The following is a 21,295-nucleotide window of genomic DNA, read 5'->3' as shown; positions in this document are numbered from 1 at the left end:
ATGCAGGTTGCCTAGCAACCCAGAACACTTCCCCTGCCAGCAGATGGGAAAGTGATGCCCCAAGCTAACCTCAAACTAACAAATTTTTAATTCCTCTTACTTTTACTTGGTTTACTAAGCAGCTCATTATCTAACCACACTTAGGAACGCAGTACTATATACGGATCCCCCCTTTTCCCTTCTTGGATTTTCCCTAATAGGTTGTAGGTCCCTCTCCCTCTCATTTGACCTTTTCCCTTTAAGGGTTCATCCTTGAGTCATAAAGAAAGCCTAACAGCCACTGCCTGGTATAAACTCTTATCTGCCTTTATGTCCCTGAAAAATTCAAGCCCTGTGAGCTTGCTTTGGCCAGAGAATTGCTGATTGTATGTGTATATAAACTGGAAACTCCAGAGACTGGAGGGAGAACTAAGATAGAACACTGAGAGAACAGCAGAAAAAGGGACAGAGAGGAGCTAAGTATGAGAACAGAAAAGAAGCCCTGTAGACAGGATTGACCTAGAAGAATAAGTGAATGGATTAAAGAGCTTGGTGTACTTACATTCATTTGATATGATTAGATTCCCAGCCTCTGGTAGCATCTTTTCTGAACCCTGGGAGTAATCTCCACCAGGCAGGTACTGGTGGGAATTCAGTAACTTATGGCCCAGGGTTTGTCTTAAAGACCCGAGTTCAGGGCTGAGGAGATGGCCCAGTGGGCAAAGTGCTTATCATGTAAACAGCACCTATATAAAATCCTGGACATGGCAGTAGATGCCTGTCATCCCAGACGTGGGAGGAGGGAGTTCTATTGTCAGCCAACCTTGCTAATTGGTGAGTTCCAGGTTCAGTAAGAGATCAAGTCTCAAAAAGTCATTGGGAGAGAGACAGAGGTGGACATATGATGTTAACCTCTAGTCACTACACATGCACACAAGTGAACCTCTAAACGTGTATATACCACATACAAAAGAAAAAGACTTGAGTTAGCTTCAAACAGGCTTGCTTTATAAAGTAGAAGCATGTTACATTGTAAAATAAATAACTTGCAATATGCCTTTTGCAGTTGGGACTTTAAATATTTCTCAGTTATTACAGGAAAAACATAGACAGTAATCTAATTTTACAAAATGATATATGGTCTGTGTATCTAGTCTTGAGGCTGGGTGAAATTCACCATGAACGGAAATGTTAGCAAATTAAGATCAATCGTACCCTTGCTTGAATCAATAGGGAGGATGCAGCTGTTGGAGGGACTATCTGGTCAACCATCAGGAACAAGCAGGAAGGGTCCATTCATTAGGTTGGGAGCTAGTTTTTCTCCTCTGAAAGTAGTGCTTATAAGGTACCCCGGGGTTTATAAATATAATGTGGCTTCAATTTGCAAAGATTTCTGTGACTGGAAAAGTAATTAAAACAAACATCTTTTTAAAATATACACATCCTTTACTCCACATTACAATCTAAAATGTAATAAGGCAGCTGAAACGAGAGAGGACTGAGCTGACCAAGTGCTTCTAAGCCAAAAGAAACTGTGCAGGTCAAGTCCGGGGCAGAGGAGCAAGAGAAAGAGAGGGCAGTGCCCCAGGCTGTTAGGTCACATTGGCACAGCTCTGCAGTAAAGGGACAGAACTCCTGAGCTCAGAGAACACAGCTGGGGACTGCCTTCCTGGTTAAACAGTGGGGTCGTTGACACCACAGATTCCTAAATCCTATGTGGAGTAAGACCTCCGACCTCTGGCGTCCTTCTCTTGAGAGCCGCAGGTGAGACCCACACTGCAGGATTTGCTGAGTAGCCAGGATTGCCAAGACTTGAAAGGTTCCTCAAGTCTGTGACCCCGCACTGCAGGCCACCGCAGAAGCATCAGAAGTCTGGCTCCGGGGCCAACTGGGTGTATGTTTGGACCAGCAGACAGCTGTAGGGAAGCTCTTGAACAAGAAACAGCGGAGCCAGGCACTTTCCCTTCCTCCCGGCTCTTCAGTCCCCCTGTGTATGCGCCACCACCACCATCCTCAAAGGCGAGGTCGCACCTGCGCAGACTCAGGCCCTCCACATGCAGCACTTCCGAGTGGACAACCTCACAGTCTGTGCTCCCAGAGAGAAATATTATAATCCAGGCATTTGCCATTGCTCAGACCTCAGCAGAACTGAAAGCGAATCTTTGAAAAACACTCCACTCCCCATGCAAGGGCCTCTCAGAAGCAGAGCTCTCTGCTGACATGGCACAGCCCGCTTCCTCCTGCTGGCTCCTGCTGGCTCCTGCTGGCGGGCTGCAGGCCTTCCAGGCTGTCTCTGTGGCTCTTCTCAGCCCTAACATTCTTCTCTCTTTTCTTACATTTTGCAACACCTCTTTCTGTCCCTGGTTTCCCCATGCTTCTCACTTTCAGAAGAAAACACCAATCAGATGGCAGTGAAATTATGCTCCAACTAATCTGGAGGTATGCAACCCTGATTGACAGTTTGCGTTGAAATGTTTTTTGGTTTCATTCTAAATATCTGAGGGGAGAAGAGGGCTGATTTCTAGGTATCTAGCCCATAGAAGCACTCCAACTTGATTTGAATCTATTGCTACAAACATACCAAGTTCTACTCAGTATTTTAAAAACAGCAATGCCATCATTGTGAACCAGATCCAGATGGACTGCCAAAGCAAGTTTGTATTTAATAATTGTGTGCAGCTCAAGAACCAGAAGCGCTTATGTTCATGAAATCATCCAAAGTCAGCTACAGTTTAGGACCTTACAGGTCCCTCCAAGACCCCTGAGGGGCACTTACCGTGGCATGGTAGTTTCTGTACATGGGCATTTTTAGTATTTTTGTCAAGTAATCCTCCAGTTGCTTCTACAATAAAAAATATTTAGGATACAGTTAAACATAATCATGTCTGTAGAAAATTTCAACACTCACAATGATGAGATCAGGTCTCATTTTACTATCTCTCAGTCATTTTATTATCTTCTACCACTAGGCAGTAAGGTATAACTGTTAGCATTTAGGCATCTGTACTGGTCTGCCCCTAGGGTGCTGACAAGATACACCCCACTGCAGCCACTAAGAGCACTCCCTGTGCATATTCACTACATTTCCTTATAAAAGGCTTCTCTCCCCCTCCCTCCCGCTCCCCCTCCCCTCCCACTCCCTCCCTCTCTCCCTGTGCTCTCATCCCCAGGGACTGGTCCCTGCCCCCTTTTCTGCCTCTTCTCTCTCCCCTCCCCTCAATAAACCTCCCACATGGGCCCTGTTGTATGGTGACTCCTTCCCGCTGTTCTTTTAAAATACAACAGTAACGCCTATCATCCTTCTCTTGGGGTGTTATTTAACCCTCTTCTTGCTATCAATATTTAACTTTCTGTATGCTTAGGTCTTTGCATCTGTTCCTTTCATCATTGTTTTGACAAAATACCCGACAAGAAAGGGTTTATTCTGGCCTACAGTTGGAGGGGACACAGTCCACTGTGGAGCAGGAAGTCTGGTGGCAGGAATGGAAGGTGGCTGGTCACTCCGCACTCACAGTCAGAGACTGTAGGGAATGCTGGAGCTCAGCTTGCTCTTTCCATGGGCACTGATGATTCATCAGTAAACCTAATCTAGAGAACCCTCGCGGGCATGTCCAGAGGCGGCTCTCCTAGAGACCCTGTCTGGGTAGCAGTGTTAACCGTAAAGCTAATAAGCCTTTGTGGGTGTTTTTGTTTGTTTGTTTGTTTTTTTGTTTTTTTCTTGAGACAGGGTTTCTCTGTGTAACAGTCCTGGCTGTTCTGGAACTTGCTTTGTAGACCAGGCTGACCTTGAACTCACAGAGATCCACCTGCCTCTGCCTCCTGGGTGCTGGGATTAAAGGTGCACACCACCACCTCCTAGCTGTGTGGTTTTAATCCTCCTCACTTAGCAGAACAGGATTGCTCATAATAGGTAAGTTTTTTTATTTAAAGCAGGGTTTCATATAGACTAGTTGGGTGTTCTCTGTTTTCTGCATCATACACATTTCAGGTTTTAAGACTAGATTGATAACAATGACAGAATTACTAATACACTAATCTGTCTCCTGCCTTGGTAGCAGCAGTCAGTCATGAGGGGGGGGGGGGCAGAAACACACCCTAGACCTGTGTCTTCTCTCTCCTGTGTCTGTACTCCGTCCTGCTGATTTCAGACCATAACCACCACATCTAAGGAGCAGGAATATGATTTCACATATATTTAAAATGAGCTCTTAGAAATCAAATAAATGGGTGGAAATGGCTGCTTTTTAGGAGTGGATCTCAAAACCTACTAGAATATGCTGGGTCTTCATCTCCCCTCAAGCCTAGCAAGGTTCCATCAGGAAGATGCTGTTCCGTAATCTATCTAACAAGCATTCTGCTTCCTCCTTGGCTCAGGAGGCCTGGAGATGTCTAAGTTCCAGAAAAGCCAAGCCAGCCATCAGCAGGGTGGGGGTGGGGGCAGCCACCGCTCCCCCTCTTAGGTGCTAGGTCCTTATAGTGCTGAGAAAGGATTTTCAAGACCACACAAGAGTCAGAGAGAGTGCTCAGCAGGTAAGGGGGCTTCCCACACAAGCCTAAAGACCTGGGGTTGATCTTGGGAAGCCGTGAAAACATGGAAGGAGAGAATTGACTCCACAAAGTTGTCTTCTGATCACTATACATACATGCCATATGTGTGCTCGGGTGCACACACACACATACAATTACATTTTCACAAAGCAGCAGAACAGGGAAAGACTCACCCTCCTGCCGAAGAACTGTTCTTCCTGGATTGTGTTTTCTGATGAACGGGGCAGACTGGGCATCTCTCGGGGCTCTTCTTTGACATTTTGTCTTCTAAAGGTATGTCTAAAATACAGACATACACAATACAAACAGCTGTTAAACTATTATTTGACTTTCTCATATCATCTTTCATGTCACAGTTTATTATTTTCGTTCCTGTCAATGTTTAAAATGTTCTCATGTAGCCCAGGCTGGCCTCCAACTCACTATGTAGCTAAGGCTAGCCTTGAAATCCTGGTCCTCTTGTCCACTCCTCCCATGCACTGGGGACCATAGGCTTGCACCAATGCATGCAGCTGAGGTGGCTTACTTTTAAAAGAGCTATGCAAATGAAAATGTCTACCCCAAATGGAATAGGTAGCCTATGGAAAGAATAAGACACATTTCCATCCATGCATAGTGGGGTAACTATGTTAGTTCTACTGTGGTTACCTTTTGGTAGGAATGGGGATTCGGATGAAGGCTTTGTACTTGAGCAGCTCTCTATGAAACTCTTGGAAGTGCTTGAATTTCCGCTTAACTTGCCACGTGAATTCCCCATGTGTTAACTCAATAGTGTACAGATTGATACTTGGCACCTACAGTGATGGAAGTTTAAAAAAAAAATGGCTGTTATCTTAGATGGGGAAAGTTCTGAAATTTCTCAGCAAACAACAGCTAGAGTACACTTAAGTTCAGTCTATTTATTTTGTGTCAGTATTTAGCATTTTTAAAATATACTATCTTTATTAATTTGTTTAGAATTTCATACAGTATATTTTGCTCATATTCACCCCTGGACCCTCCCCCTAATTCCTCCCAGATCCACTCCCCACCTTCTACCTCCTCTCTTCTCCCTCCTTCTTCTTTTTTTTTTTGTTTTAATAACCCACCCAGTTCAATTTGTGCCCAAATACTCATGTGAGGGGGCCACCCACAGGAGCATGATGGACACACCGGGGCCACGCCCTTAAAGAAAACTAACTCCCACTTTCCCAGTGGCCATCATTGTACGAAGCACCTCACTTAGGGAGTTGGGACTTGTGAACCTTTGTACGTAACTTTTTTTTTCCAAAGTAACCAATTATAGAAATATTTTCTTAAATGTTCACATGATAAATTACATGAAATAAGCTCTGTATCACACAGCCAAACCCCTACCAACCCTTCTCCCTCAATGTATAGATGCTGTACCACACCTACATACATTTGCACACTAGAAATGAAGGAGTGAGTGAGACCCTGACAAGCACCGACCGCCCTGGTCACACATGGACAGTGAACATTTGCCGCAGATTGAGAGAAGACAGGAGAAAGGGCCTCGGGGCAGGCGGGACCACTGCCTTAGTCCTTTCTGTCTTAAACAAATGACACACGCCATGATACCGCCCCTTCTGCTAAAGAGGAACATCCCAAGGTCCAGCCTTGGCTACCCACACCCCTGCCTGAGGCACTGCCAGGCTTCAAGAACACTGGGTAGAGAAAGCTGCTGTAGTTTTGAGTATACAGTGCATAACACGAGTGTGATCTTGTCAGTACTAGTGTTAAGTCTGCAGTCTTGAGTATACAGTGCATAACACGAGTGTGATCTTGTCAGTACTAGTGTTAAGTCTGCAGTCTTGAGTATACAGTGCATAACGAGTGTGATCTTGTCAGTACTAGTGTTAAGTCTGCAGTCTTGAGTATACAGTGTATAACACGAGTGTGATCTTGTCAGTACTGGTGTTAAGTCCTTACAGTGTGAGAGCCAAAGTTACATTTTGAGTTTCAGTTACTATGCCTAAGAGGTCCATGAAACAAAAATGTCTCTAATCTACAAGCCCCTTGCCCACGGACAGAGTCCTGAAAGGCTGGAGGCCATTGTTTACAGGAGATAGCAAGTCACATGTTTCCACTCCCCTAAACAAGTTTGTTTGACCCATCTGCACCAGATGCGCTTGATCACACTTGGGTGGGAGACTCATGAGCAGGAAATAAATCAGGATGTACGCTTGCCCCTGATTGGACCTCGTCAGAAATGCACTGAATTATGAGTTTTGCCTTTTTAAGCCCCTGCAAAATGTGCTCAGTGCCATATTCTGAGAAACCAGAGATGGACCTGGCCAGAAAGTCTATCAACCTGGCCAGTATTTAATTAAAGCTTGCTTCAAATTTGACCTTAAAGAGTAGTAGTGGTCTTATTCTTGGCCAATAGGATTAACAATAGGAAAAACAGAGGGTAAGCACTGTTAGAGCCAGTGTTCAGATGAGGCTCAGTAACCTGCTCAAGGTTTCAGAGCAAAGACACAAACTCAACCCTGCAGTCGCTCCAGAGCGTGGGCATAAGCCCAATACAGCATGCCTTGCCATGTAAGATCTGGCGGCAGGAGAAGAGGCAAAGGGCATCTTAGAGACGTGGCTCATCAGAGAGATGTGACCCTAACACAAAGCCTAAAGCAGGGCTCAGTAGCATGGCCTTCACTCAGAAGCCCTGCAGTGAATTAAAAAAACCCAGAGTGGAAACGTGGGCGTAGAATCCCAGCACTCAGGTGGAATTCAAGGTCACTCTCAGGTATATAGCAATATGTCAAAAGTTTAAGGGCCAGTTGGAGCTACATGAGACTATCTCTGAAAGAAAGAGCAGGAGAGAGAGACAGAGACAGAGGGGCAAGGAAAGAAAGAGTCCAGAGTAGAGGCTAGACATCAGGGTAGTGTAAACTGGAGTCTGCATAGCAAAATCAGACAGGTCATGCCTCCAAGTCATCAGGAAAGCACAGTTGCCCAACTGCCCTCAAGAGACCAGGAGGCGGAAGTCAACTGGCCCCTGACCAAAGGTTATGACTGTGTGTGTGCCTGGAGGCAGAAGCCAGTGGTGGCCTACTCAATCTTGACTAGTACTTAATCTGGGGGACAAAGGTCACCTGACTACTATGAAATCCAAGCAGCAACAAGCAAGCAGCTACCCGACCCTCTCCTGGTCCAGTCTGTTTCTGAGGGCTCAGCTTTGCCTCCCAAGGACAGTCTACTCTAACACCCTTCCCATGCTCAGAGGGAACAGGAAGGACGGAGTCCCAGACTGACGGTGGAGCTCCAGGGACTGAGGGTGATATGTAGGGGACTGAGGGTGGGGCCCAGGGGGCTGAAGAGTGGGGTCCCAAAAACAAATCAGACAGAATTTGCCAGCAGAATTCTCTCAGCAGTGCTTCTGAACATAGCATCTACAATCCAATATGCAGACATTTTTTTTCTTTCAAGAGATAATTAGCATTCATATTTTCTTGCTAAAGAAACCTTAGGAAAAGTATAATTTCTCTCGACTTATACTTGGCCTTCAGCTAGAATGGACTTTGAATGAAATAAAGAAATAAAAAGGAAGGACATGATGCTCCTAGGTTAGGTGGAAAAGGTTTATGGTAGATAAAAGGGAGAGCATGGTCAGAGGCAGGGACATCTGGGAAAATACAGAGTGAACATGATCCTGAGTCAGGCCAGGTGAAGAGAGGGGGAGGGGAAAGCCAAGACAGTGACCCGTAGACAAAGAAGGCTGGGTAACCAAATGGCTGGATTACAGAAGGAAGGGCAGCCCAGCCCTGGGCTGGAGAAGTTAAGGGTAGGGCACAGGGTGTGCCAGTCATATCCTGTAACAGGTAGGGACTGAGGGATGCTGGGAGAACCTGGGGGCCAGCTCTGCTTCGATATGTTAAATAGGCACCTCAGTTAGCCATTTGTCAGGTTTGAGAGTTAATAAATATAACCCAAAAGCCCAAGTGAAAAGAACTGGAGAGAAAGCAGCATCTTGCCAGTTATTAAATCAATAAATTGCCTCCAATGATATTGTTCTTATTTGTTTGTTTCTTTCCCTGTATTTATTTATATTTGTAAGTGTCTGCGTGCCTGTGGGCACGTCCCTATGTCACAGAACTCAAGTGCAGGTCAGAGAACACCTTCCAGGAGCGGTTCGTCACTCCCTCACCTGGTTTCAGAGATCAAACTTAGGTTCTCGGGCTTGGCACCTTTACCCGTTAAACAGCCTCACCTGCCCTTGAATGCCATCCAAACTGAAGCTAAGAAACATTGTAGCCGCACAGCTGCTCATACCTATGTATAATCTCAACTCCGGGGAGGTGGAGGAAGGAGGAGCAAGAGATGACCGCCAGGCTTGTCTCCATGAGACCCCATCTCCAACAACAAGGAGACTGATCATAAAGGGGAAAAAAGAAGAGGGTAAGAATGAAGAGTATATGAGAAGGACATGCAATCCTGAGATGTGAGGAGAACTTGGAAGTTGTTGTGGAATATTAGGTGAAGATGTGTTGCATTTGTTTATGCTGTGGGACATTTGTTTAATGATGCAAAGATGTGCTGCATTCTTTTATGTTGCATTTGTTTAGCAGAGAGAATAAATAGAAGGAGAAAAAGAGAAGAGGGTGAGCAAGAGAAGGAGAGGACACCAGGGGCCAGCCACCCAGCTACACAACCAGCCACGGAGAAAGAGGTAAAGAAAGATACATAGAATAGAGAAAGATAAAAGCCCAGAGGCAAAAGATAGACAGTACAATTTAAGAAATGTTAGCTAGAAACAAGTCAAGCTAAGGCTGGGCATTCATAAGTAAGAATAAGTCTCTGGGTGATTGATTATTTGGGAGCTGGGTGGCAGGCCCCCAAAGGGCAAAGATCAAAAACATAAACAAACAACCCCAACTACAGGAAGTGGTAACTAAAGCTCAACCAATAGCATCACAGCTGGGAGAAAGGAATCTGGAGTCGGGGCTGTTTATTGACACAGTTGACAAGAACCCAAACCAGATGAATCCAAAGTGCCCTGACCCTCGTGGTAGACGTGAAGCGCTCCACTTCCAAGACTTGTGCTTTCACGGGGCAGCCGGAGAGGTAGGTCTGGATGTTGGGCTCCTTAAATCCTTGAGTGTTGTAAATGGAAGAGAATGGGATGTACTCTGCAAAGGACAGAGGGGAAAGGTTATTCCAGGCCTGCACCTTTTTAAAACCTAAGATGAAAGGCCTCAGTGGGTGAAGATGCTACCACCAAGCCTGATGACCCGAGTTTGATCCAGGAGAGCTGCATGATTGTTTTGGGAAAGGAGCTGACACAAAATTGACCCCCCAGGAATGAGCTTTATTAGGAGAGAGGGCCTCAGGACCAAGGGAGCCATGACTGTGCCTTGAGGTGGGAGAGCATTTAAGGACACTATATTATATTAGAGACTCATGATGGAGCCTTAAAGGGGAAGAGAGGTTGCCTCTTAAAGTCTGGACAGGGGAGATGAGGTTTAAAGGACAAGTAGATGAGCCAGGTGCAGGTGGCACACGCCTTTAATCCCAGCACCCAGAAGGCAGAGCCAGGTGGATCTCTGTGAGTTCGAGGCCAGCCTGATCTACAGCGTGAGATCCAGGACAGGCACCAAAACTATACAGAGAAACCCTGTCTCAAGAAACAAACAAATAAATAAACAAAAGGAAGAGTAGGTGGCAGCTGACCAGCACAGGGTGACAGGGAAGCCCAGAGAAAGGCACGCAGAGAAAGACAATAAAGAAACAAAATGACATCTGTATCCTTTCCACAGTTGGGTAAGTTTCACACCTTGTGATTCAGTCTGGGTTAGCATACACAACAAGGAAATAAGCCAGACACTGGGCAGAAGCATAAATTAGGGGCTCTGAAGCCACAGAACAGCATGGCCTGACTCTGTCCCAGAGCTGCTGGAGGACATGGGATCCAGTCAGGTAGACTGTGGGGATCTGGTCATTCAGAGTGACCAATGTCTTAAAGAGACAGACCCATGATCAAACAGAACATCAAAAAAAAAAATCATAGTTAGTATAAGTAAGTTTCTGGAAGCCCTCTCTCCAAGGACAGTGGTCTCCCTCTGTTATTTACCACTGTGCCCTGCAACCAACCCTGAGGAAGTCTTGACCCCTCCGTCATCTGCCCTTACCTTCCTGAGCCTTGGGGTCTCCAGGAGATGCATCATACTCCACCTCCTCCCCCTCAAAGTGGAGTTCCCGGGTGTCCAGATTTTCTATCAGATTGCTCATGTCTGCGGCGATTTTCTGCAGTGCCGAAGTGTTTACCCTGGACTCGCTTTTCAGTGACATGCTGACTTCTGACAGGGAAGCAGAGGGGCTGAGGAGGAAGAACAGGCGTCACTCAGACACATTTGGTTGTGGAAATCCCTGTCACACAACTCAAAACCAGGCTTAGTTAGCTACAGCATGGACAAAGAAACCAACTCTTGGTGGGGCCTGCATATCCAAACAACCATTCTGTTCATCTTCCTGCATCACATTTAAACAATCCCCACCTCAGTGGCTAACATGGAGCAAAACAATTGTAGAAAAGAAAGAAAAGCGACTCCACCTGGAACAAACTGCCAGAGTCCCTCTCTTCACATGTTATGTGCACTTGACTAGAGGAGGGACTACACAGAGTGACGGGGATGCTTTTTCAGAGATAAAGACCTGCCTCCTTGTTTAAGAAATATACTCAAATTAAGAATACAAAATAGCCTGGCATGGTGACCCATACCTCTAATCCCAGTGCTCTAGAGACAGAGGCAGGCACTGTGTGAGTTCAAGGCCAGCCTGGTCTACATAGTGAGTTCCAGGCCAGTCAAGGCTACATAGTAAGACCCAAAATAAAGAAGGAAGGAAGCCAAGTGAGTTCCAGGAAAAGGCGCAAAGCTACACAGAGAAACCCTGTCTCAAAAAACCAAAAAAATAAAAAATAAAAAATAAAAAGAAGGAAGGAAGGAAGGAAGGAGGGAAGGAAGGAAGGAAGGAAGGAAGGAAGGAAGGAAGGAAGGAAGGAAGGAAGGAAGAATAATACATGTAAAATGTATAATACACATAAAATAAGCAACATGTTCCTAAAAAAAAAAATCAAGGGAAATTTCCACATGCAAACATTCAGATGTAAAAATCATTTTTATGACTGAGTGGGTAAAGGAACTTGTCTGTCACCTAAGTCTGATGACTTGAGTTAGACCCCAGAATCCACGCTGAAAAGACAAACGCTGACACCCAGAAGTCCTTTGACACACGTGTCGTGCACACTCAATAAAGAAAATAAAATTCATGACAGTGTAACCTTCCTACATTTTCTCGGGAGCTGACTTCACTTGGAGATGTGAGGCTTTGGCCGTGACCTTGCATGAGCCGTGGTGTACGTGTCTTGAAAGGAAACGGATTAATATACCTGTTCCTAAAGATACCAGAGGTGTTAGGATTATATTTCCCTCCTCTTTTTATGAAAGCTGGTTCTGTTTCATCCTGACACTTCATAACACGAGTCGTTGCACATCAGCACCCAGGAAGAAGACTTCACACAGATTTTATTTTCCATTTAAAATACGGAAGTTTAAGCCCTGAGCACTGCTGTCAGAGTTGGATGGAAAGTCCATATCGCCCAATATAGAAATTATCTCTGATAGAACCAGGCCTAAGCTGAGAGGAGTCTCCCATGGCTAACTGTTGTGCCCATGCTCATTGTCTACTGCAGCTCACAAGCAGTAACTTAGCATTCACCGTGTGTGAGAAGCAAGGAATGAAAATAAAGACGGGGCCTGTGGACAGTTCAGTGAATAAAGTCACCTGTACAAAGCTGAGTTCAGCCACAGTGGAGAGAACCAGCTCCTAGGAGTCATCCTCTGACCTCCACATGTGTGCAGTGGCACATGCGTGCCACACACTCACATGTATAGGTCAAATACAAATTTTAGAAAATGTGCAGATGAGTTAAGGAACACCTGCTGTGTGGGTTAAGGAAACAGCTACATAACCACAAGTTCATCCCAGGCCTCCTCCAAGGCCTTGAACTTCCCGAAAGGAGGACACCTGGCTGGATTCTTTCCTACAAGTTCCCCGGAGAGGCTGGGTGTGCTATGTGGGCCAACTTAGGCAGCTCTTAAGATAACAAGTCTCCAAAACCTAGACACACTGTCACCACCGCCTCTGTCGTGGCTGTGGCTGGTAGAGACCTTGTTTGGAAATACAAAGACAGGTAGAGGAAGGAGGTTCTTCTGGGTTGCCCTGTGCATGTGATTCTACATCAGAGTTCCTGTGAACTGAGTAACCAGCCACTCTCCTTTCCTTTTGTTGACTTTAAGGAAGCTTACATCTAAATTTATACCTTATTGTTGCCAAATTATTTATTTATTACGCGTGCAGTGTTCTGCCTGCCTGTACACCTGCATGGGCACCAGATCTCATTACAGATGGTTGTGAGTCACCATGTGGTTGCTGGGAATTGAACTCAGGACTTCTGGAAGAGCTGCCAGTGCTCTTAACCTCTGAGCCCTCTCTCCAACCCCAACTGTTGCCAAATTATTGGGCTATCGTTGCCTGTGTCTCTTCCTTTCAGTTCTCTTTCTCTCTCTCATTTCCGTCTTATCTTGCTAATTTTGGGAGATGTGTCCATTGCCTTGAAAGTGATATTCACACATAAATGCTGACTGTAATGGCATGAACAGGAAAAGAAATTTCCTACAACGTAGTGTTCACAGGACAGAGCCCTTTCAGTCCTGGGGTCTTAGCTTCCTCATCGGCCAACCTCCTTCCTAGGGCTGTTTTAACAATAAAGCTTTAACTATACATAAAAGATGCCATGAAGTTGGTTAGCCTCCATGATAACTGACTTAACCGTCTTCCTATCTCCAGGAATTACTCCAGATAGTTTTGCATTTAAATAAGAGAGTAGGTGGCTGAATGCCTTCCAGCCAGAGTTATCTAAGTAATGTTTGTTCAGCTCCCACTGGGGAGGTGTTGCCTTGGGCCACAATTAAAATATGTGTTTCCTTTTCTCCTAATTCAACAAAGAGCCACTTGTTAGATGTTAGATGCTAACCATGAGCCAAGTTTGCGTTATTTAAAAGACAAGGTAATGAGAAGTAAGAGGAACTGAGATAAGGAAAACCAAATCAGAAATTACATCATATTATTGTCATTTGTTAACTTTTAAAGATTTTAGAGATTTTTACTTATTGATTAAATAGACTTGTTTAACTTTCCCAACTTCCTCATCATAGCAAAGGGAGGCTGTTCCAAATGACCTTCCTTTTGGACAAAAAAAAAAAAAAGTAGACTGAAAAAAAAGTGTAATTAATATACAAAGACTATTCTATATGTTGGGGTAAGTAGGGGAAAAGCATTGGTTCAAGCCAAGAGAAAAGAAGCAAGCTAACACGTGAAAACTGAAGGAAAAAACAAGAAAAGAAACAGAAAGAGTAAAAGAAAGAAACCCACATTATTTAGTATAAAGCATCTATTGTATGATAAGCACAATTTTGGCACAATTTTGTTACTTAATACTTCAGAGGTATGATTGTTTCATGATATTTAGGTATTTGTCCAAGGGCATTCAAGTTGTATCAGGGTCGCCTCTTATATTTTTAAAGATTTATTTTTTAACTATGTGAATATGTGTATGTCTGTATATGAATATATGCATACAAGTGCTTGAGGAATCCAGAAGAAGGCACCAAAGAAAGATCCTGGATCTTGAATAACAGGTGTTGTGAGGTACCCTACATGGCTGCTGGGAACTGAACTCAGGTCTTCTGCAAGAGTAAACATGCTGTCTTGGTTGACCATGGCAACTCTTATAAAAGAAAACATTTAATTGTGACTTGATTACAGTTTCAGAGGTTTAGTCCATTATCGTCATGGTTGTGAGCATGGTGGTACACAGGCAGACATGGTGCTGGAGAAGTAGCTGAGAGTCCTATATCCAGATCCACAGACAGCAGGAGAAGGGAGACACTGGGCCTAGCTTGGGTTTTTGAACCCTCAAAGCCTAACCCCCAGTGACACAGTTCTTCCGACAAGATCTCACCTCCAATCCTTCTCAAGTAGTGCCACTCCCTTATGACTAAGAATTCAAATATATTAGCCTAATATATTTGGCTAAATGGGGGGGGGGCATTCTTATCCAAAGCACCACTGGCTCCTAACTAAGCGTTGAATGATCTCTTCTATGGAGGGTTGACTTTTTAAAGTGGATTTGACTGGTTCTAACATACTATAAACTTGGTTACTGGGGTTCACAAGCATTGGTTTTATTTTATGGCTTGAATGACTAGAAATTTAATCTTTTCTATGAAGCCTGTGCTCTGTGACAATAAGAGATGTTTTCTAGTTTAAATACCACACCTTGGGGAGGATTATCTGAACCCACAGTCACTATAGTGATGGAAACATGTCAGGCCAGCTTCCAGAATTTCCATGATTTATAACATAGGATCATATGAAATTTTGGGGGACCTAAAATTTGGGGACACATCAGATTGTGAAAAATTTAGCACTAACAGTGGGAAATAGAAGACATGACTTGAGCATCATTGCTTTACTGGACTCCACACCATTTCATGAGTTTTTATCCCACAATTTTCCTGCTGTATTCAGAAGCAAACGGTGAGGCCAGGTTTGTTCCTCTGTGTGATTTCAATTAGAGCCATCTGTCTTGGAGGAGAGCAGCTGCCATAGTTACAGCTGGAGTTGCCCAGCAGTGGGATGAGCCCTTTAGTGTTTATGTCTGAGATAACACAGTGGGTTCTCTTATCCCTTTATAAGTCTAAACTGTGGGTCTTTAGCTCACTCTGTACAAAGAAGAGATGGTGAGGCAGAGAGGAGGTAAGAGCAGCTGGGTTGTAATCAGTTTGCGTGTTATCTAGGAGGTAAATAAGGTTGTTTTCATTCTTCTTTTTTCTGGTTTTGAATATTAGAATCAAAACTCTTTGCAGCAACCATTTAATAATTTCATCATTCAGTGAAGGAAGCAAAGAAATAGGGTTTTCTCTTCAAAATTTTAAAAATTGATTGTTGTTGTTGTTGTTGTTGTGGTTGTTTTGAGACAGGGTCTCACTATGTAGCCCTGGCTGTCCTGGAACTCACTCTGTAGACCAGACTGGCCTCGTACTCACAGAGATCCACCTGCCTTTGCTTCCCGAGTGCTGGGATTAAAGGAGTGTACCACTGCTTCTCTTCAGTTTTCAACAGGATTGGGAAAGAGGTCAGTTATTTTCCTTCTCACACAATAAACACATAAACATTCTGTTAGCTAAAATAACACTAATATTGACAACCGTAGTTACTGATGTTAAAGTAAACACTAGCATTGGTTAACATTTGCAGAGTATGTCCCACAAGCCAGGCACTGTACAATTCCACAGCCATCTTGGGCGCGAGCTGGGTCCCACTGGTAGCCAGACACGGAAGAGTGGCTTAGGAAAGAGGACAGAGTCCCATGTGCAGGAAGTGAGGAAGCCAACCCTCTAACTCCAAAGTTCAGCTAACAAATAAGCCATTTGCCTCTAGAGGTAGAGGAGAAAAGGTCGCTGAGAGACTCTCACTCAGAATATGATTAAAACCTAGCAAGTACATTATATGAAAAAATTTAATAGAAAACAAGTATAAATCTAATTTTAAAAAGGAACAATAACAGCAAAAGCTCTAGCATTGCATTCTGTGAAGACAGTTGTGTCTTGGTTTCTGCTTTCTTTCTGAGTAATCTGCAAGGTCCTTCCATTTTTTTTCCATGTAATCTACAGGGTCCTTCCGTGTTTTTCCTGTAATCTACAGGGTCCTTCCATGTTTTTCCTGTATAATCTACAAGGTCCTTCCATGTTTTTCCTGTATAATCTACAGGGTCCTTCCATGTTTTTCCTGTATAAGCTACAGGGTCCTTCTGTATTTTTTTCTGTGTTATTTGTGCTTAGCAAGAGAAATAAGCACGATGGATTTCAAAGCCCAAAACCAAATCATAACTATGAATGTGAATTATAATTAAACCATTGGAAACAATATTAATTAATAGGATTCGTGGTTTCCCATAAGTCATGATGACAGGACCATCCATATCACAGACCTCCTTATGATTACACAGAAGTTACTTATATAGAACAGACTTGATGTTCCCCAAAGCATAAAATTCATAACTGAAAATTTAAAACCTGACCTAAATCTCCAGTGATACAATGAGCCTTGAATAAATATTTTTTGAGGTTATCTGACTTTGAATAAAGTATTGGTATATTTTATCTTCCAAACTATATGTTTTGAAAAAATAAAACGCGTTTAAAAAACTTTTAATGTTTACTTGGATCTTAGTTTTTTTTTTTTTTTTTTTTCTGAGACAGGGTTTCTTTGTGTAGTTTTGGTGCCTGTCCTGGATCTCGCTCTGTAGATCAGGCTGTCCTCGAACTCACAAAGACCTGCCTGGCTCTGCCTCCTGAGTGCTGGGATTAAAGGCATGTGCCATCACCACCCAGCTGGATCTTAGAAAATTTTAAGAATATCACATCCACAAAGATCAGTGGGAAACGTATTAAGTCCCTTCATCAAAAAAATTAAATGTCAGGGGCTAGAGAGATGGCTTAGTGGTTGCTCTTCCAAAGGACCTGGGTTCAATTCCCAGCACCCACTTAGCGGCTTACAGTCACCTGTCACTCCAGTTCCAGGGGATCTGACACCCTCTTCTGGCTTCCCCAGGCAATGCAAGCATATGATACACAGATATGCATTCAGGCAAAATGTCCATACACTAAAAATAATAAAATTAATTTTTAACATTTTAAATTAAATGTCAGATGACCATGGTGGTTCTGTCCTCACTGTCAGCGGCCGACCCACCATCAACTCCAGAAGGTCAGTGCCACCTCTGAGAACTACATCACCACTCCTAGCTGAGGAGCTGTGGCAGGAGATGTGACGGCCAGGCAAGGGTGATCCTGGCTGCCAGTGTGCCCTCTAACGCACCGAGAAGCTATGCACAGGTAAACTTGTTTGGTTGTATTAGTCTTCAAGGCTGACATAGGCAGCATCCAGCCTTCCACCTCTACTTAGCTGCCCAAGGTAACATGCCAATCTCTCAGCTGTCCTTCCAGCTCTGCCTATTGGCCAAGTCCTCTGACTTCTGGACTGCACCACACAAATGGTCGAGAAGCCAGCAAGACCCTGCCCCCTCGTCCTCCCTGGCTTGGGCCTTTGCCCTCCCTTCTGCTCATGCAAGTCTTCCTTCGTCTTGAAATGGGACTGTCCACGGCAGTGCTGAAATACCAACTGTTACCTTGACGAGGTCTAGAGTCACCGGGACACAGCCGGGCATGTCTGAGGGGGAGGGGAGTTTCTCTATAGGACTAACAGAGCTGGGAAGAGGACCCCTCAGAGTGAGTGACACCAACACATGGGCTGGGGGCCTGGACTGAATAAAGAGAAGGAAGCAGGCTGAACCTCAGCATCCTTTTCTCTCTGCTTCCTGACTCCAGACTCAGTGTGACCAGTCACCTGAAGCGCCTGCCTCCTCGTTATCATGATGGGTTGTACCCCCAAACTGTGAACCCAAATAAGCCCTTTATTCTTTAAGTGGCTTCTGCCAAGTGTTTCATCAGTGAGAAAAGTAACTAACGTGGGAGTCCAGTCCTCTTTGTGACTTTGGTGTTACCTGTAAGCCTAAAGCCCCAGGGAAAATGCACAGGTGTTCTCACACAGCATTTTGCATATACTTTCCTCAGCCTGTGAGTGTCCTTTTATGATGCACGCATTAAAAAGCCCTGTCCACTGAACTAAAGTGACATTCTGAGGGTGGACACATCTGTCCCCTCCAGGAGATGGGGCACTCCTGGGGAAGGATGGGGCAATGTCATGACCGCTCAGATCTCACAGAACACATGCTCAGCAATTATTTGTTACTAAATTACTTAATCAGTGAGCTGTCCACAGAGACTCTGTCATCTACAGGCCATCCAATGCAGACCTTGGGAAAATGTCTTCCTCCTAAACTGCAGAGGCTCTCAGATGCAATGACCTTCTGGTTTGGGAAAGGTCCCGAGAAGACAGCATGAAGGGCATGGGTCATTGGCAACCAACACGGAGAACCGCCATGGGAACTTAGTGCACCAGGTCTTTGCCAAGGGCTCCTCCTGTGCCACCTCAAGTAGTCCTGGCAACAGCTTCACAAACCGGTACTACTGCGACTCTCATGATCCCAAGAACCAGCTGAGCTCTGGCTGACCCGAAAGTCACTGGCCCGTCTCAACTGCGTCCTGCCCTTGCAACCATGCCAAGAAGAGCATATGGTGTGCCGTGGAATCACACACCCCTCTCCTGCCCAGAGCCTGTGTGGGCAGCTTGCTCTTCTGGCTGGCGCTAAGTGTGATTCCACTTGGAACTGTCTTCTCTCAGAACTCCACATCAAATCTGATGTGGTGATTCCAGAGCGACCTTCCATTCCTTCTCCCTAGGCTTCACGGTAAACCCTTCATAGCAAATGTCTAACAATGGTATGATTTTCTCCCAAAGGTGTCAAGACTAGAGAAGACAATAAGTAACCTGAACTCAGATCCTGTGAGCCCAGGAGCCAGAAGATACATTCTTTCTCTTATCCAGCTAAAGACAGGAGGAAGCCTACAGTGACCTGAAGGTGTTTACGTGGCTCATTTTCTAGTTTCTTCCTCTGAGATTTTATTTTTATGTGTCAGTGTTTGCCTGACTACATAATGCTCACAGAGGCCAGAAGGGGGCATCAAATCCTTTGTGCCTGGAGTTACAAACAGTTGTGAACCACCATGTGGGTGCTGAGAATCGAACCTGGGTTCTCTGGAAGAACAGATAGGGCTCTTAACCAATGAGCTACCTCTCCATGTCCATGCTTAATTTTCCATTAGCAACTCTCAATTGGTATTGTATGTCATTTGCATACTTATGATCATGATCCCTGACAACCATTGTCAATACTGATCCCAAGCAACCACAGCAGCTTTGTGACACAGAAGCAGTTATCAGTTCCCACAGATGCCATTGATTCCAGAAGGGACAACCCTAGAGGCAGCAAAAAAAATGTTTCTTGATTCACCCCCAAATTCCCTAAATCCTTGGACCTACTTGGATAACCTTTTGAAGGTCTCAGGTGTCTCAGGTGCAATTATTTTTTTTGGGGGGGGGCATTCGAGACAGGGTTTCTTTGTGTAGTTTTGGTGCCTATCCTGGATCTCACTCTGTAGACCAGACTGGCCTTGAACTCAGAGATCCTCCTTGCTCTGCCTCCCGAGGGCTGAGATTAAAGGCATGCACCACCACCGCCTGGCTATCTCAGGTGCATTTTACCTGGCATGAGTTTTCCAACTCATTTAATCTGGTGTATCTAGAGCTGAGTGGTGCCCTCCATGCAGGAACCAGCTTATTCCAGTTTGTCTTCGTTCTAGCTGGCTTTGTTTCCAGAGCACACATCCAACTGTTACGAGAAAGTGATATCTACATTCATTGAGTTCCTACTCTGGGCCAACCACCGGAGTGTGTCAAACACATTCTTTATACACCTGACAACGAAAAACCATGCTCAAGCTTCAGAACACCACACCTGTCTGTTCTAAATGGTCTTAGTGACTGTTCAATGGCTGGGACAAAACACCACGACCAAGGCAACTTAAAAAAGAAAGCATTTCACTTGGGGCTTATGCTTGCAGAAGGTTGGACTTCATGGCTATCATGGTGGAGAGCATGCAGCTGGCAGGTGGGCATGACTCTGGAGCGGTAGCTAAGAGCTCACATCTGGAGACACAAACACAAGGCAGGAAGAGAATAACTGGAAAGGGCATGGGCTTTTGAAACCTTAAAGCCTGCCCACAGTAACACACTTAATTCAACAAAGACCACACCTCCTAGTCCTTCCCACATAGTTCCACCAACTGGGGACCAAGTATTCAAACATATGAGTCTATGGTGCTCATTGTCATTCAGATTACCACATAAATAAGTACTCAACTTTTATGGTCAAGAATTGAATATTCACACACTGTGTTTCAAGAAAGGGCGATGACTGCAGATGAATTTATGGGGAAATACTTTACTCTCATGGGAAAAGTTATACTAAGCAAGGTGATATAAACATCTCAACAAGATAAACCTAGCCCACCAATGTTTGGGTGGACAAAATAAATACATCCCCTCAACACACAAATAGCATGCACCTGCACTGAGATGGCATAAAGAAACTATTTCCTTTCAGTGATTCAGAAAATCCACTAAAACGGTTTTTCTGAACCAGAGGGCTACTTTTTGGTAAGCACACATGATGAAGGGTGTGGCCAGTACGGTGGTGACAATGGCCAAAGCAGCCAAAGCCACACCTGCCACCTGCACGAGCTGCCGTCACACTGGCATACTTGGCAGTCAGGGGCTGATTGGTATCGTGGAGAAGGGTATGCAGCTCTGCGATCCTAAGCGGCCCACACACTGTTCCCATCACATGTCTGAGCAAGAGAGAACAGCTCTGGACAACTTCAGTACCAGCAGCAGCTGAGCTCTGGCAGAACCTGGGGGCTCAGAACTGAGGACTGTAAGCCAGACTCCTGGACTGAGCACAGTGTGGGCAATTCATTTTCTTACTCCTTACAAACCTCATGCTGCTGAGAAAAAGCAAATAAACATGTATATATGCACATAGGATAAAGGGGGAGGGGTGTTTGGTTGGTTAGCTGCTAAAATTGTTTTGAGGCAGGATCTCAGGTAGCCCAGGCTGCCCTTGAACTCCTGACCCTCCTGCCTCCACCGCCCAAGCGCTGGGATTACAGGTCTGGTAGTTTTT

General features: G+C 44.8%; 1 protein-coding gene across 1 annotated transcript in view; it reads right to left on the bottom strand.

Annotated features, from left to right (window-relative positions):
* The window catches only part of Pld1 (phospholipase D1), a 136,070-nt gene extending 125,227 nt beyond the window's left edge, over window positions 1-10,843 (bottom strand). Inside the window, exons 1-5 of the mRNA XM_059265291.1 lie at window positions 10,656-10,843; window positions 9,529-9,656; window positions 5,176-5,321; window positions 4,701-4,806; window positions 2,756-2,821 (exon numbers count right to left, since the gene is read on the bottom strand). Coding sequence (XP_059121274.1) covers window positions 2,756-2,821; window positions 4,701-4,806; window positions 5,176-5,321; window positions 9,529-9,656; window positions 10,656-10,815 — 606 coding nt within the window. The 5' untranslated portion in view covers window positions 10,816-10,843. The remainder of the gene's footprint in view (window positions 1-2,755; window positions 2,822-4,700; window positions 4,807-5,175; window positions 5,322-9,528; window positions 9,657-10,655) is intronic.
* Window positions 10,844-21,295: the final 10,452 nt, after the last annotated feature.

Source organism: Peromyscus eremicus, chromosome 6, assembly GCF_949786415.1.
Source record: "Peromyscus eremicus chromosome 6, PerEre_H2_v1, whole genome shotgun sequence".
Taxonomy (NCBI): Eukaryota; Metazoa; Chordata; class Mammalia; order Rodentia; family Cricetidae; genus Peromyscus; species Peromyscus eremicus.
The sequence above is the reverse complement of the archived record's forward strand: the minus strand, read 5'-3'. Positions and strand labels throughout refer to the sequence as shown.